Below are 26,454 nucleotides of genomic sequence, written 5' to 3'. Positions count from 1 at the left end.
ATAACACAACCGCAAAGGCACGCTCCTCACTATTCCAACGCATGATGGCGACTGAACCGTGTCGGGACAAAACTTTACAGTATCCCTTCTTGAACGAGACCACTAGCGCACCGCTATGACATCAACTAACTGAGTAGCGCGCATTTTAAAAAAGGAAGTTATGCTGCCGCACCCTGTATAATTGCTGACAGATGCCATATTTTCTACATCAGTAGGCAAAGGGCATTAAATGGATTGTTCACTTTGTTTCCTACTTTGAACTATGACGGGGAACCGCTGCCCGTCCATACAATAAAATCTATTTTAAAGAGAGTATATCTGCGAAGGGATAATGATCTTTGGAATTAAAAAAATATCCATTTATAAGAAATTTTATGTAGTTTCCGAAAATAGAATCAAATCTGACATTAAATGATTGAGGGAGTGGATGTGATTTCATTGGGAAGGTTACGCTTTTTGACAGTATTCACGAAAAACGCCATAGCTCTGCAACCGCAAAAGATAGAGTACCCATTCCATTGACCAATTTTACTCAAACAAATCGTACTGTTCATCATTAAAATTTGTACCATCATAAACGGAACACCCTGTATAACATGCGGCAAAAATTAGCTTAAATAAATAATGGGTCCCTTTAGATCTCTGATAATATTACATACTCACACAAAACCGCGTTCATCCATTTTACCCATGAGATGCAATCAAAATGCAGTAAATAATTTTTTTAAACAATCGTGAGACAACACATTAATCTGCTGCTGGGTCATGGTTATTTGAGGGCAACGGCCGTCATGCGTTTATCTAATCTACTCTGATCTGATGAACAAATTGGTCTTATCAAATCGCTTATATGATAGTTTTTCAGTCTACAACAAAAAAAGATGTTTATATACATGGATACATATGTGTACAGATGGAAACATGGCTTTCTTCAATCTAGCTGAATTACGGATCGTACATCAGAGGGAAAGTTAGCTGGCCTAGTCAAGTACGAAGTCGCGATCGCTGGTCAAGTTGCTATTATAGTGCGGACTATCTGTATAGTATTTATGTGAAGTGCTGTATCCGCTGTTAATTTGAGTGGAGAGAGTGGACTAGGTATTGTCTACCATTGAAATCAGATTGTGGCAAAACTAAAGACGGTAACTATTTTAAAAAACATCCCACTTTATTTTTTTAATGTGTGTTGTGCAGATTATCGCCCTGATCATTTTATAGATACTAATATACGAGTATACATGCAGTCGTTCTTCCGCAGTTCAAGAATTACAGCCATTTGAAATGTGGAAATTTCATATGTTTTGCAATGTTTGCTAATGTTTCGGGCGGCACTCGCCAGTTTCAGCGCCTAAGGCGAGGGTAATCGTCCATCTATTAACTATAATTAATTTAATCATGTGCTTTTCAAATACAATATCCGAAGAGCTTAGTGGTTAGAGCACTAGACTGTTGCAGCGAAAGGTTGCGGTTCAAATTTCACTGGTAGCACAGGCATTTGTATGACTTTATGTTGGATACTAGTCGACTCAGCTGTGAATAAGTAACTGCGACAACTCTGGATAGTAATCGCGGGCGAGCGCAATGTTGACGACATTACCTTCTGCAACGTATAGTAATCTTGTAGTGTATCTGTATGATCTTGTGAATGAAATGCTCTAACACGTTTCAAGGCCCAAATTCAACCAACGACTATATTTCACTTAAATAGATGAAAAGTGCAATGGAAAAGTCACATCAAAGAGGAAGCAAGAGGACCAATCGAATCAAAAGATACGATACCACATAATCCAAGGCAACAAACGCGAATCGGCGTGGAGCGAATTAGATAAAACAAATTTTTGCAAGTGTGTCCCCAATGCAAGACCTTTTTAAGGTTTTGTTTGCAAAACAAAACCTTATTAAAATCAGTTCAATGTCTGTCTGTCTGTCTGCCACAAGCACTTTTCTCAGAAACGGCTATACCGATTGACACAAAATTTGTTGAGAAGGTGGGAACTGTGAACGCTCAGACATGCAGTGAGTAATATCTAAGCATAATGAGTATTTCACAATGTTACATAGAATATGATTTCGCAACGAATCAAATTAGATTAGTTTATCTTCTGTTCATATCTTCAGATAGCTTTCATACGAGTTATACATACATAGTATGTAGCTTCCGTAGAATTGTAAACAACTTAAGATTTTTTAGTTAAAACTTTCCACTAGTGCCCTGGAATACTCTGACCCCTGAGATCCATATGACCTCGGAATGATCTGACGAAAACTAGTGCGACGGTTTTAACTTAAAAAGCCTTATATTTTTGTAATTCCAAAGCAGTCCTTGAAACCGCCAAAAACAAACCCATATTTAGGATATGATTCCAGGATAAACTTAAGGGGGGATTTGCACAACAGCACAACAACCGGTATCCGGTCTAGGCCTGTCTTAATAAGGAACTCCAAACATCCCAGTTTTGCGCCGAGGTCCATCAATTCGATATTTCTAAAAGCCCTCTGGCGTCCTGACCTACACCATCATCTATCTTAGGCAGGATCTGCCTTGTCTTCCTTTTCTTCCATAGATATTGCCCTTATAGGCTTTGCGGGCTGGATCATCCTCATCCATTCGGATTAAGTGACCCGCCCACCGTAACCTATTGAGCCGGATTTTATCCACAACCGGACGGTCATGGTATCGTTTATAGATTTCGTCGTTATGTAGGCTACGGAATCGTCCACCCCCATGTATCATCAATTCTTCGGAGGACTCTTCTCTCGAACGCGGCTAAGAATTCGCAATTCCCCTTGCTAAGAACCCAAGTCTCCGAGGAATACATCAGGACTGGAAAGATCATTGTCTTGTACAGGAAGAGCTTTGACCCTATGGTGAGACGTTTCGAGCGGAACAGTTTTTGCAAGCTGAAATAGGCTCTGTTGGCTGACAATAACCGTGCGCGGATTTCATCATCGTAACTGTTATCGGTTGTGATTTTCGACCCTAGATAGGAGAAATTATCAACGGTCTCAAAGTTGTATTCTCCTATTCTTATTCTTCCCGTTTGACCAGTGCGTTTCGATGTTGTTGATTGGTTGGTTTCCGGTGCTGACGTTGCCACCTTATGTTTTGTCTTGCCTTCATTGATGTGCAGCCCAAGATCTCGTGCCAATTGCCGCCTGCTGGATGAAGGCAGTTTATACGTCCCGGGTGGTTCTTCCCATGATGTCGATATCGTCAGACTAGACCAGTAGTCGGGTGAACTTAAAGAGATCGTACCCCTCGCCTTTACCTCAGCATCACGGATTACTTTCTCGAGGGCCAGGTTAAAGAGGACGCATGATAGGGCATTCCTTTGTAGTAGACCCTTTTAGATGTCGAATGGTCTTCAGGGTGATCCTACTGCTTTTATGTGGCCTCGCACATTAGTCAGGGTCAGCCTAGTCAGTCTTATAAGTTTCGGCGGGATACCGAATTCTCTCACAACCGTGTACAGTTTTACCCTGGCTATGCTATCATAAGAGGCTTTAAAGTCGATGAACAGATGGTGCAACTGTTGTCCATATTCCAACAGTTTTTCTATCGCTTGCCGCAGAGAGAAAATCTGATCTGTTCCTGATTTGCCTGGAGTGAAGCCTCTTTGGTATGGGCCAATGATGTTCTGGGCGTATGGGACTATCCGGCCTAGCAAGATAGTGGAGAATATCTTATAGATGGTACTCAGCAACGTGGTACCTCTATAATTGCTGCACTCTGTGATATCTCCCATTTTATGTATGAGACAGATAATGCCTCGTTGCCAATCGTCAGGCATTAATTCGCTGTCTCATACCTTGAGAATCAGTTGATGAACCACTTGGTGTAATTGGTCGCCTCGATATTTAACCAATTCGGCGGTAATTCCATCGGCTCCTGGCGACTTATGATTTTTTTAGCCGATGAATTGCACCGACTGTTTCTCCTAAACTTGGCGGTGGCAGTATTTGTCCGTCGTCTTCAGTTGGTGGGACTTCCAACTCGCCGTTGTTCTGGTTGTCCAGTAATTCGTCAAAATACTCAACCCATCGTTCCAATATGCCCATTCTGTCGGAAATCAGATTTCCCCTTTGTGTCGGCAGGATGAGGTATATAGGGCTTCATCCTGCTGACTTGTTGGTTTAACTTCCGCGCCTGGTGCGGTTGCTCCCTGTATTTTTCGAGTTCACAGACCTGTTGGTTCTCGCAGACTTCTTTTTTCCGTCTGTTAAGTCGCTTCTCCGCTCGTCGGAGTCCGTGATAAGTCTCTGCGCGTGCCCGTGTCCTTTGAGGATGCAGCATTACTCGGTATGCAGCATTTTTCCGTTCCGTTGCTGGCTTACATTCATCGTCAAACCAACCGTACCGACTCTTTTTGTGGCTGGGGCCAAGTATGTTGGTGGCCGTATTTATGATAACGTTCTTCAGGTGATTGTGAAGATCATTTGTTGATGCTTCATCTCCAGGATCTCTGTTGACTGCGGTTATTGCGGCATCCATTTCCCTCCTATCGATGTTGCGGAGGGCTGTGTTGTGGATGGCTTCAGTGTTAACTCTCCCCTGATTGTCAGAAGTGATTCTGGGTGGTGTTGTTATTCGAGCTCGGAGCACCATGCCAACGAGATAGTGATCCGAGTCTATATTGGCCTCCGTATATGTTCTGACATTCATCAAGGCTGAGAGGTGGCTGGTGGTAGTCAATTTGGTTGAAAGTGGTCCCGTCTGGAGAGGCCCATGTGTGCTTGTGGATCGCATTCCTCGCAAACCAGGTACTTCTAACAATCATTTCGTATGACATTGTTAATTGGTTCATCCGCAATCCGTTATTATTTGTATTTACGTGTAACCTATGGGAGCCAACGTATCGCCTGACTATGGGCTCCTTCTCTACTTGGCTGTTAAAATCAGCAAGTATAATTTTGATATCATCTCTGGGACAGGCTTCGAGGGTTCGTTCTACTGCCTCGTAGAAGGTATCCTTCTCCAACTCTGCAGTCTCCTCTGTAGGGGCGTGAACATTAATAAGGCTTATATTTCTAAATTTGCCTCGCAAGCGCAGAGTGCATAGCCGTTCGCTTATGTTTTCAAAGCCGATAACAGCAGGTTTCATTGTGGAAATGGAGATATCACACAGTGCAGCAATTATAGAGGTATCACGTTGCTGAGTACCATCTATAAGATATTCTCCACTATCTTGCTAGGCCGGATAGCCCCATACGCCCAGAACATCATTGGCCCATACCGAAGAGGCTTCACTCCAGGCAAATCAGCAACAGATCAGATTTTCTCTCTGCGGCAGGCGATGGAAAAACTGTTGGAATATGGACAACAGTTGCACCATCTGTTCATCGACTTTAAAGCCGCCTATGATAGCATAGCCAGGGTAAAACTGTACACGGCCATGAGAGAATTCGGTATCCCGACGAAATTAATAAGACTGACTAGGCTGACCCTGACCAATGTGCGAGGCCAGATAAAAGCAGCAGGATCACTCTCAAGACCATTCGACATCAACAACGGTCTACGACAAGGGGATGCGCTATCATGCGTCGTCTTTAACCTCGCCCTCGAGAAAGTGATCCGTGATGCTGAGGTGAATGCAAGAGGTACGATCCTCTTCAAGTCCACCCAACTACTGGCCTATGCTGATGATATCGACATCATGGGAAGAACCACCCGAGATGTACAAACTGCCTTCATCCAGATCGAGCAGGCGGCAATTGGCACGAGATCTTGGGCTGCACATCAATGAAGGCAAGACAAAATATATGGTGGCAACGTCAGCACCGAAAACGAATCAACCAACAACGTCAAACCGCACTGGTCAAACACAAACACGAAGAAGAATAAGGATAGGAGAATACAACTTTGAGACCGTTGACAATTTCTCCTATCTAGGGTCGAAAATCACAACCGATAACAACTACGATGATGAAATCCGCGCACAGTTGTTGTCAGCCAACAGAGCCTATTTCAGCTTACAAAGACTGTTCCGCTCGAAACGTCTCACGATAGGGTCAAAGCTCTTACTGTACAAGACTATGATCTTGCCAGTCCTCATGTATTCCTCGGAAACTTGGGTTCTTAGCAAGAAAAACTGCGAACTCTTGGCCGCGTTCGAGAGAAGAATCCTCCGAAGAATTTTTGGCCCCCTACATGAGGATGGACGATTCCGTAGCCTACACAATGACGAAATCTATGAGCGATACCATGACCATCCGGTTGTGGATAAAATCCGGCTCAATAGGTTACGGTGGGCCGGTCACTTAATCCGTATGGATGAGGATGATCCCACCCGGAAAGTCTATAAGGGCAATATCTATGGTAGAAAAAGAAGACGAGGCAGACCCTGCCTAAGATGGAGCGATGGCGTGGGTCAGGACGCCAGACAGCTTTTAGGGATATCGAATTGGTGGACCTCGGCGCAAAACCGGGATGTCTGGAGTTCCTTATTAAGGCAGGCCTAGACCGGATACCGGTTGTTGCGCCGTTGATGATGATGATGAGAAAACAACTCCGAGCACACGGTTTACTGGATGGCCACTATAATATATGGTGTAGCGGCTCTTCTTCAGGAAACCGGTCCCTGTCCAACGCATCTCCTGTAATGCTCTTACATCAGCCCTATATTGGGACAGGGTATCGGCTAGCTGCTCATCAGCTTCATCTCTGTACAGGGAGCGCATTTTCCATGAGAAAATGTGTAAATCGCTCTTCCGTTGTCGTTGCCAGGTTCGTCGTTGTGTAATCCGTCCTGTCCGAGGCTCCTGTTGTGGCTTCGTAACAAGTTGTTTTCCGTGTAGGCTTGTCAGCCCTACCCAACCCCCAACCTGAAGGACCAGTTGGTACAATTTGCCTCGTTTTTAGGCGCGGGAGACTCGCTTTCATCTTTCTCCGTCTGCAACTTTTCGTTAAGAAAGAGCTCCCAGCGGTCACCACGTGGAGGTGGAGATAGGATTTGGTAGTAGAGCTGTTGGTGTTGGTTCAGCAGGCATTTCCCAGGTTTTATGTTCCATATATAATTCCAGGATAAACTTAAGGGGGTTTTGCGGCCAAATATTGAAAATTTGCGGTCAAATATTGAAAAATACAGTATTTTGGAGCCTAGGCACCGTATAGTGGTAACTTCATAACTTTTCGGTTGGGTAGGTTCTGAGAATGGGTCCGGGATATATTTTGAGGCCAAGATTTTGTGTAGATGCACGTTTGTGATTCTTTTTCAGATTTTTCGCTTGGATAGGTTTTGAAAACGTTTCACTTTTTGGGACACACACTTTGAATCCTCACTCCCCTTGATTTCACCTAATATCAGATATAATATCAGTTTTGAAAGGTACTAATATCTTCGATACCCCATATGACCACATTCTATGAAAAACAATTGTATACCGTCCTTTCATATGTGTGGAGAGCCTCCCTCCTTAAACTCAACACAAAATGGAGCCACTTGCTAAATGTAAGAGGAATCACAGACCACACCTTCTCACCAAATTGCATGCTTGACAGACAAGCAGACATTGAATCAATTTTATTAAGATTTTGGTTCATACAAAATCTTAAAAAATATCGAAGAAACTCTTATTTTTAATGCAATTATATAATAAGGACCGCTTCCGTCTTGTCGCTGGCCAAGTATTAGGATTCGCTGCCATGATTTCATGGCATGATTGGCTTCACTTCCATAAATTTTCACTACCTTGGTGTGTTTCGCTATCAAGTTGTCTGCAAAACCAATCAATGTTGCCTCCTCTGACGCACGAAGGCCAAGCACTTCATCTTACATTATGTTCTATAGAAGGGATCTCAATACGGGCCCTGGGAGAACACCTGGTGTTACAATGTATTCTTTCGGCCTGTCTTTCGTCTCGAACCAGAGAAGCTTCGCCGAGAGTTAACTCTCGATTAATCAAGCTAAGTAACCGCGAACACTCTGTTCAGTCAGGATGCCCAACTTGAAAGCAATAGCCGAATCAACGACCATTGCTATCACATCCCCCATAAGTTGGGCTTGCCGAAACCCATACTGCCGTTCCGATAGATCACCCGCTAGCTCGATGAGCAAAAGCAGCCTATTATACATCAGCCCCTTAACATCTTTCCAATAATATCTAAAAGACAGATGATATAAAGTGGGCACACCCAGCGCTTTTTAGGGTTCAAGTAGCAGAACCAACTTCTGCCTCTTCCACTGGGTGGGAAACAATTCTCCTAACAAGCACGATGCATATGTTCTTATAAACAACTTTGGGCAAATTTTGGGCTTTAGTCGGGATCCTGTTCAATCCCGAAGCCTTGTTATATTCAATTCACCACATATCATCCGTATATCCTCCTCGCTTACCCCCGGAATGGGAAAGACGTCCTGTAAAATCCTTCGGCTTCAGAAAAGAAAAAAATGTTGAACAAGAGCCGTGAGCGCATCACTTGGAGCGATATTTGCTAACGCATCTTGCTCATTACAACCATGTACATAGTGCCTCCCGGGTTCCTGTTTCCCTCTATCGACTGCCTATAGAAGTTCCTTTTTCTTTCCCGTATGGCTCGATACTATTTCAGTTATCTCAAGCCCTTTGGTTAAGTTTTCTCCCTCGCAGACAAGATGATATTATTGTCGATATTTCCCAATTCTACTAATAGTTTGGTTTCTTAATGTGGTGGAAACACCATCGCGATATTGTAGCGTCACATTCTTCCTCTCGAAAGTCCCAGTGGATCACTTTATTATCCTGGCTTGCTGTCCTCAATCGCGCCTTCCACTATCGTTTCCTCCGTTTTCAATGTCGAAAAGGATGATCTGCTGGCCACTGAGGGTGTAGTCTTCATTGACTTGCCAGACCATCCCTGGTCCATAGCAGTGCAGTTTATTATGTCGATAATCGAAACTAACCCTCTACCTCAGAAGGTGGACATGCATTTAACGTTGGCCAGTACAATGTCCAACCAAGCTTTCGATGAAGATTTCACCCCTGGTGTTCGCCATTCGCCCAAGGCCCACGCATTGAAATCGCTGGCAGCATCTCCTAATATTGTGGTGCGTTGTACTAGGAGGAACGTAACAGCAATAGGAGTGAATGTCACGGGTTTTGACTCGTACAAAGCCAGCTCCGGAAATGCCATTGTTTTGTTTGTATGGCTTGTCTTCCACATACCCACATCATCCAGTAAAGATCCGATAATGCCCCTCATAAATGAAAAAGAAATGGAATTCGATTTTCACATGGTCAGTTCGATTGAAGGCAGTTGCATTTGGAATCTGGATCTCATATAGCCTAAACCCAGTACTTCCAACGAACATTTTGTGTGATTTTGTGGATAACCTGAAGGCTATTTTCATTGGTATATTTATGCAAACTATGGATACCAACGTAGCGCCTGAATGCAGGCCCCAACCTTACTTCACTATTGAAATCTATAAATATGACTTTGACATACTGCGTCGTGGAAGGTAGGCAGACGTTTCCCAGGCTTTGTGCTCCATCATCATCAATCCACGTTTTCGCTTTGGAACCTATACTACCCCGTGACCTTTGTGTTAGGTTTTGCATCAGCTTCTCGTGCTTACGATAAAATGGCTAGTGTGAAACTATTCTCCCTTTTAGTCGATATTTTTATTAAATTCCAATTTCAGTATATGTTCTGCCGAAGCAAGTGTCCGGAGAGTTGGGTGGGTAGAGCACAAGGCTGTCGTACAGAAGGTCGCGGTTCAAATCTCGCTGGTGGCAGTGGGATTTGTATCGTGATTTGACGTCGGATACCGTCTTAAACGAAGTGCTCTAACACACTTCAAGGCCCTGATCCAATATGGATTGTTGCTTCAACGATTATTATTATTATTATTTATTAACTACTGAACTTGCTAGATATTGACTAGCGCGATACGATATATGATAGTTGTTATACTCAGACAGAAAATGTTTAGATATAAGAATATCTGAAATATCGCAATTAAATTAACAATTGAAATGGTAATAATTTGAAAGTTTTCTTGCTTTTATTGTTTCCGTGACGAATTGATTTTAATATTATTCTTACTTATCATGAAAACAAGCACTTATGAATGTTATTTAATCAATAGCCTTACGATATTGAACTTAAACTTGAAAGCAAAAGCAAATAGTAGTCAAGTGATAAGAAGTTCATTTTACGAAATAGTATAACTACATTATATTCCAAGAGATAAGTAATTGTGTGCAGAGGAAGAGAAGTATAATATCTCGACGAACGGTAACGTTTAAAATAAACGTTTAAATTCAACACGCTGTGCTCTTTACTATAGATAAGATGAATCGGAAACAGCTTTTGTCATCTAATAAAACCATGTAACTCCCACTATATTGTTCACGATTTTGCTTTAAATCTGAAAGAGCTCATTCATTTGTTAAGTACACTTAACTGTAAACTCGCATACAACGGATATTCTTTACAAAAAGATGAGGATTATATCTGTGGTATCTGTCAGCTAAGTTCGAAAATTGCAATTTTATTTTTTATTTTTAACCTTTTTTATATTTATTCTACATAAAAGAAAGTAATAGAAAATAAAATAACAATTCTGTGTATGTTAAAATGCCTTAAAAAAATAATTATTTTATTCATAGTTATTAAACCATTAAAAAAAATCACAATTAATTTTCTTTTATTCGTCTTCTTCTTCACCTAAATCTGGGTACACATCCTGCTTAGATGTAGATTTCAGCTCTTCATAGAATCGTCTAAATTCTGAACTTATATGGGGAAGAAGATCTAATAGATCTTTCTTCTTTTCTGCCGATATCAGAAATGATTTAACATATGTCATTGGTGACTCTAATTTTTGTAGCCTGCACTTTTTAAAATTAACATTTGCATCGATAGTCGATTTGTAGTAGAGAACACCGTAGGTATCTTGAGCAGCAATCTTACCTTCCCCCGATGCATAGTGTCCTTTTGATTATCTTTTTTTAAGGTTTTGTGTAAACAAAGGTTTTGTGTAAACACAGAAACCTTGTTAAAATCGGCTTACTGTCTGTCTGTCTGTCCGTCACACGCATTTTTCTCGGAGACGGTTGTAGCGATTGACATCAAATTAGGTAGAAAGGTGGAAACTGTGAACGCTCACGCATATAGTGAGTTACATCCTTTTACGTCGAATTTAAGGGGGGGTCCCCATATATGCAAAAGGGGGGTGTACATTTTTTTTTCATCCAATATAGTCATGTGGAGTATCAAATTAAAGGTCTTGGTTAGTACTTCTCGAAATCGGTCTTAGTTTTGTTATTTGTTGGAAAAGTGGGGAGTGCGGGGGTTGAAAGCGATCATTTTTTTGTCGAACCCAGAAACTGGCCAACCGAAAAATCTGAAAAGAAAATCAGGGGGCTGCCACTATATGGTACCTAGGCTCTGAAATACCCTCCACACCGATACCTGTTCAAATAAAGCTAATAATAGTACATTACTATAATTTTTAGTAATTGACAAGAAAACCCCCCTTAAGTTCACCCTAGAATCACGAAATTTTTCATGTAGGCTACAGCGTAGAGCATGATCCTGCCAAATTTGATGAAAATCGCACTATTACTGACAAAGTTAAAATATGTCAAAACTGTCGCTTCTTTGCAAATTCAAGACTATGAATGTCAATATCACTTGAAAGTGGATATTTTCACAGAATATATGCATATTTTACGTGCTACATGCTAATGGTGCAAATGCACACTCAAATCTCTTTATAAAAGAAATACACAAAACCTTTCATACCTGAAGCGTCTGATTTCCGGTTTCCCGACTTGTTCTATTAACTAAAACGGTTTTTAGCATGGATAAAAAATTGTAAGAGTCGAAACTCTCCATCTTTATAACAATAAATTTCTCTTTCTTTCCAGTGTCCCCCATTAATTGAGCCCAATCATGGGAATGTTCAATCGGGCCTTTGAAAGCTTTTTGTTTCTTCTCAATTAATGCATGGGACGTGCCGCACTCCATGTGCGTATGGCCAGGGATTAAAAACTTGTGATTTATCTGTTGTAGCGCATTTGAATTTTGAATTACGACACAACACATAGATGCGATATGACTGTTTTTATTTTGCCCTGAGCAAGAGTCAGCGTACATAGTTACTGACTTTATAGGAGGATCAAGTTCGGAATTGAAATAGTGATGCAGATATGACGCAATTTCATTTACCTCGCGTCCGGCCATGACTTCGTGCCATACATAGCAATATGTTTAGTTTTGGTCACAATCAAGTACCGTTAAGTTAAATGTCCATAACGACCTTTTTTAGTAAGATACTGAATTCTTTAACAGTGGAGTTGCCAGACACTGTTGTAAATCCAAAGTTATAATTTTCTTCGGCGGATATTTTTTCGAAATTTCGTTCTTTTTACTTTTCTGCGTACGCCTGACCAGCAAGCAGTTAATGATCTTCAGGTTTCACTTGAAAATTAGGTTTCTCGTCATCTTCAGCTACCCTCATTTCAAGTGTTAGTCTATAACAAGGTGTCCATTTTGGGCTTTTTTTGAACAGTTTCACTTTGTGAAAATTTTTCCGAAATACTCCAAATGAGACTGCTTGCGATCCTAATTTAGACGTTTTTCGGTATTCTTCATGAAGCACCGTGATGGTCAAGTGAGGGGATATACACTTTTTAGAGGAATCCCCTCTAGAATAGTGGCTCTTATAGGCAGGAATTTACTTCAGAAATTCTTTAACATCCTCTTTTTGAATTTCAATTTGGCTATCGCAAGCAGCGCCTCCTCACTGATCTTGGCATACCATTCCTGATAAAGAATGTTGTTTATTCTTAACAGCAGTCGAAATGAATCATTTAGTTTCACCAAAAAAAGTTTAACAAGCATTTTCGGCAAACCTTTATCCAAGCGCCGTCAATTTCAACGGTGATCTATCTCCTAGCCAGTGATCTTGATCTTTTAGGCTTTTGTAAGTTTAGAAGTCCCGCAATACAGACCAACCTTCTATAAAAATCTCCTATATTCCAATATTCCTGAAATAATTGTTCCCTTTTGTTATTATCTATTAAACTTGAACATTTGTTTCGATACTCGCCCAAGTCTTTTCTTTCTCTGTTCTTTACCGTTTTCCCGGACTTAATGGTATATTCCTTTCCTGTATTATGTTTTCTTTTTCGTTTCTCTCGTTTTTCTCCTGTCTCCTTTCAATCCTCGTTTTCGGAAAGTGCCGTTTTTAATTAGAATCGATTCGATGTCTGTCTGTCTGTCACACCCGATTTATTCGGGCTGGACCGATTGTCACGAAAACTGGTGAGAGCGTGTGGTCTGTCATTCCCTTTACATATAGTAAGTAGGCGCTACTAATGGCGCATTTGGTGTTGAGTTTAAGGGCGGCTCGCCATACATGTGAACGGAGGTTGTAAAATTGTTTTTCCATAAAATGTGACCATGTCCGGTATCAAATCAAAAGGCTCAATTAGTACTTTTTGGAACTGGGCCGGTATTTGATATTGGGTGAAACGTAGGCGTGTGCCTACCACAACGCAGTGAGTTCATATCAATGGGGTCGCAAAGAATTATTTTGTTTTAGTTTTTTAGTCATTTGTATATGAATATCAGTCACTCTCTACAGACATGTGTGTATGTAGGTATATACGTGCTAATGAAGTTTGCGGGTAGTGCCTAATTCAGATAGATATATTTGTACATTAAGCCAGCACTACGTACTTCATATGACATGTATGCTTTTGTGCACGAAGTAATTCGGAAATATGGATACAATCAATCAATATGTATGGCTGCGATATGTACGCATGTCTTGTAGTTTGGAAAAATATGAAGGAAGGTATTGCCACCAATTCGATGTCCCTGAAAGCTGTCTGGTGTCCTGACCTACGCCATTGCTCCATCTTCGGCAGGGTCTGCATCGTCTTCTTTTTCTACCATAGATATTGCCCTTATAGACTTTTCGGGCTGGATCATCCTCATCCATACGGATTAAGTGACCCGCCCAACGTAACTTACTGCGCCGGATTTTATCCACAACCTCACGGTCATGGTATAGCTCATAAATTTCGTCGTTATGTAGGGTACGGAATCATGTAGGGGGCAAAAATTCTTCGGAGGATTCTTCTCTTAAACGCGGCCAAGAGTTCGAAATTTTTCTTACTAAGAACCCATACATGAACACTGGCAAGATCATTGTCTTGTACAGTAAGAGCTTTGACCCGATGGTGAGACTTTTCGAGCGGAACAGTCTTTGTAAGCTAAAATAGGTTCTGTTGGCTGACAACAACCGCGGATTTCATCTCGTAACGGTTATCGGTTGTGATTTTCGACCCTAAATAGGAGAAATTATCAACGGTCTCAAAGTTTTAGTCTCCTATCTTTATTCTTCCCGTTTCATCAGTGCAGTTTGATGTTGTTGGTTGGTTGGGTTTTGGTGCTGACGTTGCCACCATATACTTTGTCTTGCCTTTATTGATGTGCAGCCCAAGATCTCGCGCCGCCTGCTCGATCTGGGTGAAGGCAGTTTGTACGTTTCGGGTCGTTCTTCCCATGATGTCGATATCGTCAGCATAAGCCAGTAGTTGGGTGAACTTAAAGAGGAACGTACCCCTTGCATTTACCTCAGCTTCACGGATCACTTTCTTGAGGGCCAGGTTAAAGAGGACACATGATAGGGCATCCCCTTTTCGTAGACCGTTAAAATGTAAAAAAAATTAATAAGTACGTAAAACTTCTTCTTTTTTTAGCCTTTTTCCCGTTCACAAACCGGGTCGGCTCATCATCAAAAGCCTTATCTGGATGCAGTCGTCAGGCTTTCAAATCACCATCCAGAGTATCAAGCCGCCCTTGTTTCAGCCGGCTTTTTCGTCGCCTCTCTCGCATCTTCGCTGGTCATGTAATTCGCGCTAACGAGAATTCACTTACATCGAAGTTAATGGTAAACGACCAAAAGCCCGGTTCCAACTACTGTAGCTTGATACCCTGGTTGGGATTACAATGGAGCAACCGATCACGACGAGTCATCCTCGCATGTGAACAAGATAAAAGTTAAAAAGAAGGAAAAGAAAATGATCATAAGTAAGTTCAAAATCGAACGACGTGAGTATCCATGGGTAGGGCAAGTCAGGCAATTTTCCTATAGTTATTTCCGCATTTTCGATTACTTAGTAAGTTCTGCAAAATCTTCGTCGTACAATCTTTTGAATCCTCGTCTCTCAATTTATTCGGAAACGATTACACACTTTGACACCAAATTCGGCAGAAATGAAACTATGAACCCCCACAGAAGGGTTGAATGATATCATTTTATGAGTTTAAGAGGGACCTAAGACATGCAAATTTTTTCTCCGAATATAGCCAAGGACCCATTCTCAGAAACTGTCATTCCTATTCACCTAAAGTTAATAATCGTATTATATTACTATATTATCAAAATTAGAGACTACCAAACAATAATCACATTGTTCCCTCTCTAAATAACTAATAAGACATTCTTAGGAATTTATTTCATGAAACCATGAATGACCATCAAAGTACAAGAGTCTTTCAATGAAGCAATATTTCACGATGGTTGAGGGAGAGCGTTAGCCCTTTAGTTTCATTGCCCTGAGTTCTTGTTGTGTTTGACTTTGTCCTTGTCTCCGCTATCATTGATAGCGTAAAGTGTGATAAAAATTAAACGGAAGCGCAATATCTTAAAACATAAAATGTAGAAAAATGTAGAAAATATATTATATATAATCTCATCAAACATGTAGTACTAAAGGAAAACTTCTACCCGTTTCATTTTTTTACAGACACGAATTGATTACCCTTATGGCTTCATCAAACTCACCCTCAACATTTCCTGCTTACTTAAATGAAGAATTCTTCAAAAAGTGTTTAGCGAATAGTTTGGGCGAACATGAAACCAAGATTAACGATGTGAAAATGACAATGGGTTCTGGGCTGGGTGATAACTACACAAGCTTCATTTACCGTGCATTCATCAACTACTCAGATTCCCATGGTGACAGCAAATCATTGTCTATTATCATTAAAAGTATACCAACTGATGGAGACCGGGCGTTTCTTGAGGAAATCGACGTCTACGCTAAGGAAATTGATATCTACCTAAAAGTCCTACCCCTTATGCATGGCATTTTGGAGGAAAGCAGAGTTGCGCCGAGGTAGTAGTGTTAGTAGCAAATGTAAATCATCCAAAAATTTGAAAGGATAACTGTTTTAACGTTGAAACTAAAATTATCTAAAAGCAAAGAAGGAAATAATACGCAAAATTTTTCATTTTTCCTTAAGATGCTACTTCGCGGTTGAAAGTCCTATTCGAACTATTGTTTTCGAAGACCTTCGTGAAAAAGGTTTTTATTTAGCTGAGCGACAACTTGGACTGAACGAGGATCATTGCAAAGTAGTGTTGAATAAAATGGCCAAATTCCACGCCTCATCTATGGTCGCCCTGCGGAAGGTAATATATTATTAGTATTAGAACTTTTTTCCTTAATCAGTAGAAGCAAAAATTGTAAGTTTTTCTCAACTATAGCGAATTTCAAATCACTATATACAAAATTTAGCCACATAAGTCAGACCTCGACCAAAATCCGGTCGAAACAGATAATCCGCAGCACAAATGAACCTTTCTACCACGATTTGCTGAATTATGCTAGGCCATGCAGACCTTTATTTAGTATCGTTTTTGTCCGTTTTAGTGTAAACTAAATTTTTATACAAATATTTATATATATATCGGTAGCTATTTTCAGGAAATTCTTCGCAGAGCTCAAAGTCAATTTCCACTCTCCGATTCGGAAAATGTGCTGAGGTTACAACGCTCATAATCTTAATTTCTCAAGACCATTTTCTTCAAATAGTTTTAAGGATTGGCTACGCTTTGTAAAAAACCAAATTTTATTAGAATCGATTTACTGCCCATCTATCTTAGGTAGAAATCTTCAAAAATACCGTTTCTCTTGTGTTAGGAGCATATGGGAGCGTACAGAGGACAGTAATTTCCTGACTACTACCCTTGACCAAGGAACTTAGTGTTAACTATCTCTCCCGTCGCTCCTTGATTGCTCTTGCAACCACCATTTCATCACCTCGGGGGGGTCCTTGGAATAATTGACCTTTTTCGGACCCCCACACTCCACGCGCTTGTAACCAATGTCAAAACTAATAACTACTTCAAAAAATCCTAATTAAGACATTTTCTTTGATACATCACATAGTCATGCAAGGGGATGCAAGGGGATTCACAGTTCTCCCTTTCCACTAAATTTCGTATCAATAGAAGTAACAGTTTCTGAGGAAAAAGGTGTGATTGGCAAAGAGTGATACAGACGGGTAGACCGTAAACCGATTGTAATATGGTTTTGTTTTACACAAAACTTTAAAAAAATGAACTGAAGGTAGATCTCTGGAGGACAAACATGGTGACAACACCCACTGCGTACGTACAAAAGGCGCAACAACAGGAGGGACTCCAGGACCAGAAAGAGACTCATTCAGAAGAAGCTCGATAACTTTGAGATCTCCACCAATGTTAAAGACGATAAAGGATAAGGTACTGGGAGGATTAAATCCTAGAATCGGAAGAGCATATAAAAAGAATAACCCTGTCGGGACTCATAGAGAACAGAGCCCTGATACGGAGAGGTAAAAATAGTTGAACTACGTGAGTTTATCAAGGACAAGCACAACGTGCACTAAGCCATAAAGAATATGCACGAGATAAAAAGAAATTCTAAAGGAACGCCGAAACTTGCTGCCTGAACAGTGGCATAAGCGACCCAAGCGACGCCTAACCGTACTGCCATCGAATTATAGCCGAATATAAGAATCATCTAAGTAACCAAGAGGCGGCTAAGAGAAAAAATACGGACAGGCGGCAAACCGAAACTAAAAGTGCAGACGGGGGAAAACATGCAGCCAAAGTGCGAACGTCGGCCAGTGCTGCGAATTCCAAGGCGAGTGAAAACAAGTCGAGAAACCAGAAGCTGGACGCTTCAGGTATGAAAAGTTTTGTATAATTCTTTTATAAGAACATTTGTCCTTAGTACCTAGCATTAGTCATTAGTACCTAGCACATAATGTATATGTATATATCATGTCAAAATATCTACTTTTGGGTGCTACTGACATTCAACCTCCCCTTTTGCATTTATGAGGAGTCCCCTTAAATTCCGCGTAGAACGATATAACTCACTGAATACGTGAACGTTGGCAGTTCCCAACTTCCAACCAAACTTGATATCAATACCTGCAAAAAGCGTGTGATAGATAGACAGTGTCGCAACCCCCAAAATTGTTGCTGCGAACAACGTTTGGGCAATGGAGTGATAAAGCTGGGAAACAAATAAAAAGGGAAGAAGCCTACTCGAAGCGAAAGGACCAAAAGGTAGATTATTGTGGGAAATAGTTTCGACATTGTTTCCCCAAATTCCGGAAACTACCTTCCCAATGATACCAATGAGCACAGAAGGCATTCCTTCAGTAACCACAGACGCAGAGAAAAGGATGCAGTGAAAAGGACCCGGGATACCGCACCCCCAGTGAACCATCATCCGATAGATCTATCTGTTTTCTGAATACAATAGGCAAGGTCCTCGAGCGGGTAACCTATATCCGGCTATATCCAATAATTGATAGTGACGGTTATTTATCAAATAGGCAGTTTGGCTTCCGGGAGGCTCGGTCAGGGGTTGATGTTACTAAACTCGTTTTTGAGTCAGTCAAAAAAGCCTACGACGAAGGGAAATATTGATGACTCTCGACATCAAGAGCGGGTTCAATTCTGCCTGATGGAGCTGTATCATTGAAACGCTCATCGCGGCACCAACGCCAAAATATATATTAAAAATATTCTTCGGCCGACATTGGAAGCTAATTCATGATTCGACCGAAGGATTCCGCAGTGGCCTGTTTTGGGTCCTCTTCTATAGGATTTAATATATGATGGCGTTTTACGGACGAAAGGTCGGAGATGTATGTAATAATGACAGGAGTTCCGCAGGAACCTATTATGAGTCCTCTGCTATAGAACTTAAAGTATGATGATGTTTTACGGCTCCCAAGCAAGCTAACCAAGACGTAATAACATCCGATTACCCCGACGAAGTAGTGATCTATGCGAACGAGACTATATGGTCGGTCAAATCTTGGTTTAAACACTTCGGGCTGGTGCTTGCCGAACACAAGACGGAATTGGCGTCCCTTACAAAGCGACGGAATCAGAAAACTGTTGAAATTTGCTACAGGGCACATGTTGTTAGCTCTCAGCCATCGCTGAAATACTTGGAGGTAACATTCGACTCCAAGGTAAGCTTTAAACTCCACTTAAAACTTACTGGGCAGAAAGCAAGGACTATCAGCTCAACACTGGCAACTTTTATCGCAGTGTGGGTTTTGACGATAAAAGTAGAAAATCACAGACAGCGTCAAGTTGCGTATAGGCTAAGCGCTCTCCGCAGAGTTGCGCCAACCGAACAATATCTTATGGCTGACCTTTCACGATCAGTATTTCATCAGTCTGCCATAAATCAATCCATCAAAAATAGATTGATAAAGTGACTGATGGGCGTACTTAGTACAAAGAGGAAAACAAAAAAAACACTTTTATTACATGTATGTAAATGTCCGGACCATTTGGAAGCCACGTTCCGATTAACAACTCAATGACAACTGCACTACAATCAACTTATTATCAGTCCAGCCACACTCACAGATTTTATTTAAAAATTTAAATTTTCATCAGTCCATCAGTCATGTCCATAAAGATACACTAGAGAATCAGTTTTATCATTCAGACTGACGTCAAAATATGGAATACTGATCATCTCTGGTGAGCCTATGAGACAGCATGCGTGATTCCCGGTATGATCCCAGTGAATATTCTAGCCAACGAGGCAAGCCAACCTAATCAAACAAAATGAGCAAATGAGGTCATTAACTGCATGGCAAACCGCATGGGACCAGGCGGAGAATAGCCGGTGAACACACAGGCTTATCCCAAACATATTTATGTGGACTATGCGGAACCACGGTGAGACGAGTTACAATTTGACTCAATTCGTAACCAGATACGGTGGGTATAGGAAGTACCTAAGTAGGTTCGGTCTCGATGAATGGCCAGATTGTCCTATGCGTGAAGGTGCAGCCGAAGATGCAGAGCACTTTTTTTCACGCGCCTGAGATTTAAAAGCTCAAGGAGAAACCTTGAAACAGAGCTAAATACCCCCATAACGGTGGAAAATCTGGTAAGGGACCTGGTGCAATCAAATACCGCATGGGACGCGGTGCAATGGTAAAACGGATCCACCAGCAACTAAAAGAAGCAGAAGGGCAGCGGAGGCATAAAAAGGAGGCTAAGGCAATTAATAAAACGCATAGCGGTAGCAGTTCATTCAGAATGAGCAGCTAAAACCTGAACAGCCCCGCGAAGCAATACCAGAACGGTGGTTCCGCGGGGAGGGTGTGGAAAAAGTATGGGAGGTTTTAGTCGGTAAGGGTTCGGCATGCATGTCCTAGATTCCAGATGCGTATCCATGGTGGATTTCCCCCAGTCAAAAAAAAAACAAACCGATTTTAATAAAGTTTTGTTTTACACAACATCTTAAAAATAGATGGATTAAAGTCACCAGCAAAACATGCGACTTAATCCAGAGGCTATTGTTATCTCCAGTAATGGCAATCTGTTCTACGCGTAACCCGAAAAACCCAGAAAGACGATTTCATGTTCGAGCTGAAAAGAACCAGCGCAGGCAAAACTGTTAAGTTAAAAACTCACTTGGCAGTGCTCGCCCAAAAACATGAGTACTTCACTTAATGTGAATCGAAAGGAAAATTTTCCCCTGCCTTGAAAGAACAATTTAAGTTGGTAGAAATTTCAGAGAAGTCCACTGTGAGTTTACGAAAAGCCGATAGCGATACTCAAACGGCCGCAAAAATTTATTCTGTCATTGAAGAGAACAAAAATTTCACTAAACAGATACTTTAAATGCCTCATCTTTGAGCCCTTCGAGGCAGTGGCGTTAATCGATCAGATCGATGCCGACGGTATGGAAAGGAAAGCCATATTAGGAGGGACTACAATAATCGGCAGTGTGGTTTATTCAAATAAACCTCAATCATTGTAGAGTCGCGCAGGGCTCACTTAAGCAAACCACGTAGGAATCTGAGATGGAAGTTGCCATCATGGGTGATCTCTGATCTCTGAAACTGTTACGGTGGCGTATGCGTCACAGATTCGGCTGGCGAAGCGGCGATGTGGGTTTGAGGTCGATAAGCCATACAATGTACTGCGAGCCAGACATCCAGGCTCGCCATGCCCTACAATTCTCATTGCCAAAGCTACGGAAAAGACGGAGCGAACCCTCAGGCACTTCCTTTACGATTGCCCCGCTTTAACTAGAGTCAGGCTACGGACACTAGGACAATCCTTTGGGGACCTCAGTGACATCCAGCGGGTTTGTGTTGGCCAAAAAAAGTGAGTATACAGCTGTTTCGCCTTACCAAGTTTATCACTGTCTAAATTCGATGAAATGCTTGACAATCTTGCTCTCGACGCAGGGGATCCCGGCGAGTTCAACTCTTGGGCACTTGAGTGGGATAGCAAACAAACAAATGCAAAGTGGCGCAATTTATTGGAATCTTTTATGTAGTTGGATATAGCTCTGGCCAATGGAGCTGATGTAAACACCTTTCGGAAAGACGAACTTGGCTCAGTTGTAGTTTGTCAGCCCGGACTGGCGCGTAGTATGTCCTGATACATCAACGAACGCTACATTCATAGCAATCACCAGGCAACCTTAATCAAGCCTGAAACGAAAAAACTTTTATCCTGGTCAGCAAAAGCTCTGGATGAGCAGAATCGGCCAGCCTTCAATCAGCCTGCCATCGAGCCAGAAAAGCGACGATCAGCTTACAAAACCCACAAGATCGCCATCGAACGGTGCAAGAGGAAATGCTTAAAAGAATTCTGTTCGAAAGCGAAAGTAAACCCAAGGGAGCGCCTATAGAATCATGATGGGGAGGTTCAGAGGCAATTCATCTCCGCAAATCACGTGTCCTATCCTCTTGTTAAGAATCATCCAAGGGTTATTTCCCCGGCGAAGAAGAAGGCACTGAAAGTTTCCAGCGATCCCCGAATGTGAACTCAATACCTCCAGAAACAAGCTGCTGAATATCAGTCCCAGAATAGCCGACAGTCACGGCCCGGGCCTGGGCGGAGTACCAAATTACCCTTAAGCTCGCCGTGACGTCCAGATCGGATGTGTCCGCTATTTTGTTCGAAGCGTGCATGTCCGAGGATATATTTCGTGCGGCTGGTTCACCCGTCCTCCTACAGCCCCATATGTCTCTGGACACTGCGCGGGAAATGTTAGAGCGGGTAATTTTTAATCGATTACTCCCGTCTGTTGAGCCAAGGAGACATTTCAGATCGGTAGTATGAAGCCTGTAAAAACAGATCAGCCATTAGTAGCCACTGGCTTAGCTCAGGATGCAATTCACGGAATGAGAAGTACCGACAATATTACATGTGGTCACCCTGGACGTGAATCTGGTGAAGGTTGGAATTCCCGCCTATCTCGCAATTATTCTCGATAGTTATTCAGCAGAGAGAAGGCTTTGGTATGGCACTGATCAAGGACCTCAGGAGTACTACTACTGTGGAACATCATGTGCTCAAAAAAGGCTTTGCTTTCAAGAAAACCTTAAAACGGACTGAAGCATGGTATGTACCGTGCAGTCAGAGATGTGTGATTTTGGTCGTTTACCTTCGACTTCGATCAAAGACGCCTCTTTTGCAATTTTTCCACGATGCAACCCCATATCGATCGCAGATATCCTCATTTCGGATCTGATCAAAACATGTTTTCGTCTCCATTACCCCAAGGCGCCGTTCATTGCCTTTTATAGTTGGCCGACACTCAGAACCATAAAAAGCGACAGGACAGACGATGTTGCGGTAAATCAATACATGGGTCTTTCGTATCTCAGCCCGTTTCCTTTATTTTGACGCTATAAATTGACCCAAAATCGATAACTTGGTTCAAAATTGTAGAATTTTATGTATATACGCGTACCCACTTTCGTACTTCTTGAATCGATTTAAAAGAATTTTTTTAACAAATTTCTGAAATATAGTAATGCACCAACTTAATTCAGAGAGATAAAAGAATGGGATATATTTTGAGGCTTAGACAGATGCCTCCTTAATTTCAAATTTTTCGGTTGGCTAGGTTCTGACATGAAAAGTAGGCCAAGTCCTGAAAAGCGCTAATTTCATTTGATCACGTGGTCATGTGTAGAGAACTCCCCTAAACTCAATATAAAATTATTCCAGTAAATACATTGAAAGGGATTCACGGACCACATGTTCTCACCGAATTTCATGACAATAGGTCCAGCCGTTTTGGAGTAAAGAGGATGTGACAGGCAAACATTGAATCGAAACTAATAAAGTTTGATTTAAGACTTTCCTTATTCAAAACTGTATAACGACATTATTTAAAAAAAACTCTGCTACAACGTGTTTATGGACTCCTCAAAAATAAAGTAACTAATGTAATAAAAAAATAAGACTATCCTCTATTTACTAGGTGTAGTAACTGTGTAAACAAATACTTGAAATATTTTTGATTAAAAAAAAATCTTGCAAATTTCCAGATGCCATCCATTCGAGAAAGATTCAAAGACGGATTTTTCAATAAAGATGCTTTTGAGAGTGACATCTTTCAGGCATTTTTCCGGAAAAATTTCAAACGTGGTGCCGAAATTGTTACCGAAATGCCAGGATATGAACACTTCGCTCCGAAACTAATGAATATATTTAATAATTTCTGCACTAAGGCTCAAGAGAGTATAGCTTTTAAGGAAAATAACTTAGTTGTGCTCAATCATGGTGATCTTTGGTCAAGTAACATAATGTTTAAATACGATAAAGAAACTGGAACTCCAGTCGACGCCATTTTTGTGAGTATTGAAACTTTAAATTAAACCATCAATAATGCAGAAACCCATTCCTCCAGGTGGATTATCAAATGTGCTACGTAAACAGTCTCGCACTGGATTTGAACTACTTTTTCGTTACGAGCTCACAACCAGATGTGCTAAGCAGGAAGAAGGAATTTGTGGAAAAGTTTTATTATCCGGCATTTGAAGAAGTCTTGAAAAACGTGGATTTCGAATCCATTCCTACTTTAAATGAGATTTTTCAGGAAATGGAGAAACGTGAATTGTTTGCACTTTTTAATTTATTTGGAGAATTGCCGATTATGTCACTAGCAAAGGAAGACAGTATTACAAATAATTATGCCGAATTTGTAGATGAGGAGAAAGCTAGTAAAGCAAGAAATGCAGGAATGTCAACAAAACGTTTTACAGATATGATGCAATATGCTCTGAAATATTATGAAAAGCTAAAAGTTCTGTAGTCATACCATTTAATAACAAGTTCTCCTTCATGAACTTAACATTTAATAACAAGTTCATGAAGGAGGAAATAAACTTATAAACTAAAGGTGTCTAAACTGTATTTTGTAATTTGATCTTTCATGTTCATATTCATCAGCGGATACAGGTGTGGATCCGCTATTTGATTGATATATAGCTCCCATAAACTTTTAAATAGCATAGCGCGTAAACCGCAACCCGCCGCCACCAGTGCCGTAAAGAAGAAACCCGGGAACCCGGGAAAATTGTGGCAAAAAAAGGCCATACTTCTTCTTTTTCTTTCTTTCCAGCCTTTGTCCCCTTCACAAGCGGAGTCGGCTCGTCGTGATCGGTTTCGCCATTTGGCTCTATCGAATGCCTGATCTGGGTGCAATCTCGAGGCTTTTAAATCCCCATCCAGCGTATCAAGCCACCGTTGTTTCGGCTTGCCTTTTGGTCGTTTAGCAACGACTTCGATGTTCAGACCAATCTTGGCAAGTGAATTCTCGTTAGCACGAATTGCGTGACCATACCATCGAAGACGCCTCTCTCGCAATTTTCCCCGATCGATCTTCGTCTCCATTACCGCAAGACGCCGCTCATCGTCTTTTATAGTCGGCCAACACTCAGCACCATAGAGGACGACAGGGCGGACGACATTGCGGTAAATTTTAGATTTGAGACATTCGTTAATACGTCGATCACAAAGAACACCAGTTCTGGAACGCCACTTCATCCAGGTTGCGTTAATGCATGAAGCAATTTCATAACACAATTTTCCATTGCCTGATAGCGTTGACCCGAGGTATTTAAATCGCTCAGTTCTGACAGTGATTATGCTTGTTTCATGCGGATCGGTCGTCAAAAATTCAGTTTTGTTTAGATTGAATCTGAGACCGTTTTGCATGAGGCGATCATTCCATTTTTGGACAAGTTGCTCGAGATCATTTTTGCTATCAGATGCTAGGAAAACATCATCTGCATAAAGCAGTGTGTAGGGCGCTGGACGTTGGATATCCCGTGTGACGGTGTCCATAACAAGAACAAAGAGGAGTGGTAAGGGGGCACTTCATTGAACGCCAACAGAAACACGAAGCGGTTTTGATACACCCGCCATACTTCTAAATTTACTTTTCGGATCGTGGTAGAGCAATTGAACGCAGCGCACGAGTTCTTCTGGCACCAAGTGTTGTCGTAAAGCATACCAGATGAGTTCGTGTGGTACACGGTCAAAAGCTTTCTCTAGATCTAGAAATTCAATGTAAAGAGGGCGATACTTTTCATGGTGTTTCTCCATGAGCAACCGCGCAGCGTGTATTGCGTCAATAGTTCCGCAGTTTTTGACAAATCCGGGTTGATCCACGGTTATTTCAACGGTTTCGCGAATATAGATGTCAAAAATGCGTTCAAAAATCTTCATGGTATGGGAAAGTAACCAGATCGAACGGTAATTTGAACATTCTGCTGGACTACCTTTCTTTTTGCATATTGGAACAGTGGTACTTCCTTGCCAGTCAGATGGTGTTCTTCCTTCCTGAATAACCCGATTAAAGGATTCACTGAGCCACAGTGTTGGGTCCCAGCTCTTCCCCCAGGCTTTCCCCGATTTAATTTGTTTTATTACCTCTTCGACTTCAGTTGCACTGACAGGTGGAACTGGTCCAAATGTCGGCAATGATTGTAGAAATGGAGGATGAGCAAATTCTTGAGTTGAAGTCTGATCGAAGTATTCTCACCATCTATCCGTTGCGACTCGACGGTTGGTAAGCAAAGTACCGTTCTTGTTATTAACGCCACAGAAGTGTTCGATATCCTGTGTATGTTCGTTATGGCTTTTAGCAAGTCGATACAAATCTCTCTCACCATCCCGAGTGTCCAGTTTATCGTAAAGATTTTTGTAATGGTCCACTCGGGTGACAGCAACTGCTTTCTTTACTTCGCGGTTGGCATTCTTATAAATTTGCCAATTAGCAAGCGTTTTATCGTTGAGAAATTTGTGGTAAAGTGGCTTCTCTTCACGGACCTTCATTTCAACATCTTCATTCCAAAGTCAAGTATCTCGGTTGATGTTCCGC

At 41.5% G+C, this 26,454-nt stretch overlaps 1 protein-coding gene across 4 annotated transcripts; it reads left to right on the top strand.

Moving 5' to 3' along the window:
* Positions 1-944: 944 nt before the first annotated feature.
* Positions 945-24,471, top strand: LOC119658406. 4 transcript variants are annotated; one of them, XM_038065797.1, is made up of 6 exons: positions 945-1,142; positions 14,698-15,028; positions 15,748-16,119; positions 16,247-16,415; positions 23,615-23,920; positions 23,977-24,467. In XM_038065797.1, the coding sequence occupies exons 3-6, from the start codon at positions 15,767-15,769 to the stop codon at positions 24,379-24,381; spliced, it is 1,233 nt and encodes a 410-aa protein (XP_037921725.1). In that variant the 5' UTR covers positions 945-1,142; positions 14,698-15,028; positions 15,748-15,766; the 3' UTR covers positions 24,382-24,467. The 4 variants fall into 4 exon arrangements, with proteins under 4 accessions (XP_037921725.1, XP_037921724.1, XP_037921723.1 ...); XM_038065796.1 differs by lacking the exon at positions 14,698-15,028 and having other exon boundaries at positions 946-1,142; positions 23,977-24,388; positions 24,422-24,471; XM_038065795.1 differs by lacking the exon at positions 14,698-15,028 and having other exon boundaries at positions 946-1,142.
* The last annotated feature ends 1,983 nt before the right edge of the window (positions 24,472-26,454 follow it).

Source organism: Hermetia illucens, chromosome 5 (genome assembly GCF_905115235.1).
Source record: "Hermetia illucens chromosome 5, iHerIll2.2.curated.20191125, whole genome shotgun sequence".
Taxonomy (NCBI): Eukaryota; Metazoa; Arthropoda; class Insecta; order Diptera; family Stratiomyidae; genus Hermetia; species Hermetia illucens.
The sequence above is the reverse complement of the archived record's forward strand: the minus strand, read 5'-3'. Positions and strand labels throughout refer to the sequence as shown.

Coding starts and splice junctions, on each gene's coding strand:
- LOC119658406 (XM_038065796.1), top strand. CDS start 15,767: ATGGCTTCATCAAACTCACCCTCAACATTTCCTGCTTACTTAAATGAA. Junction 16,120..16,246: donor GAAAGCAGAGTTGCGCCGAG/GTAGTAGTGTTA, acceptor TTTTTCCTTAAG/ATGCTACTTCGCGGTTGAAA. Junction 23,921..23,976: donor CTCCAGTCGACGCCATTTTT/GTGAGTATTGAA, acceptor CCATTCCTCCAG/GTGGATTATCAAATGTGCTA.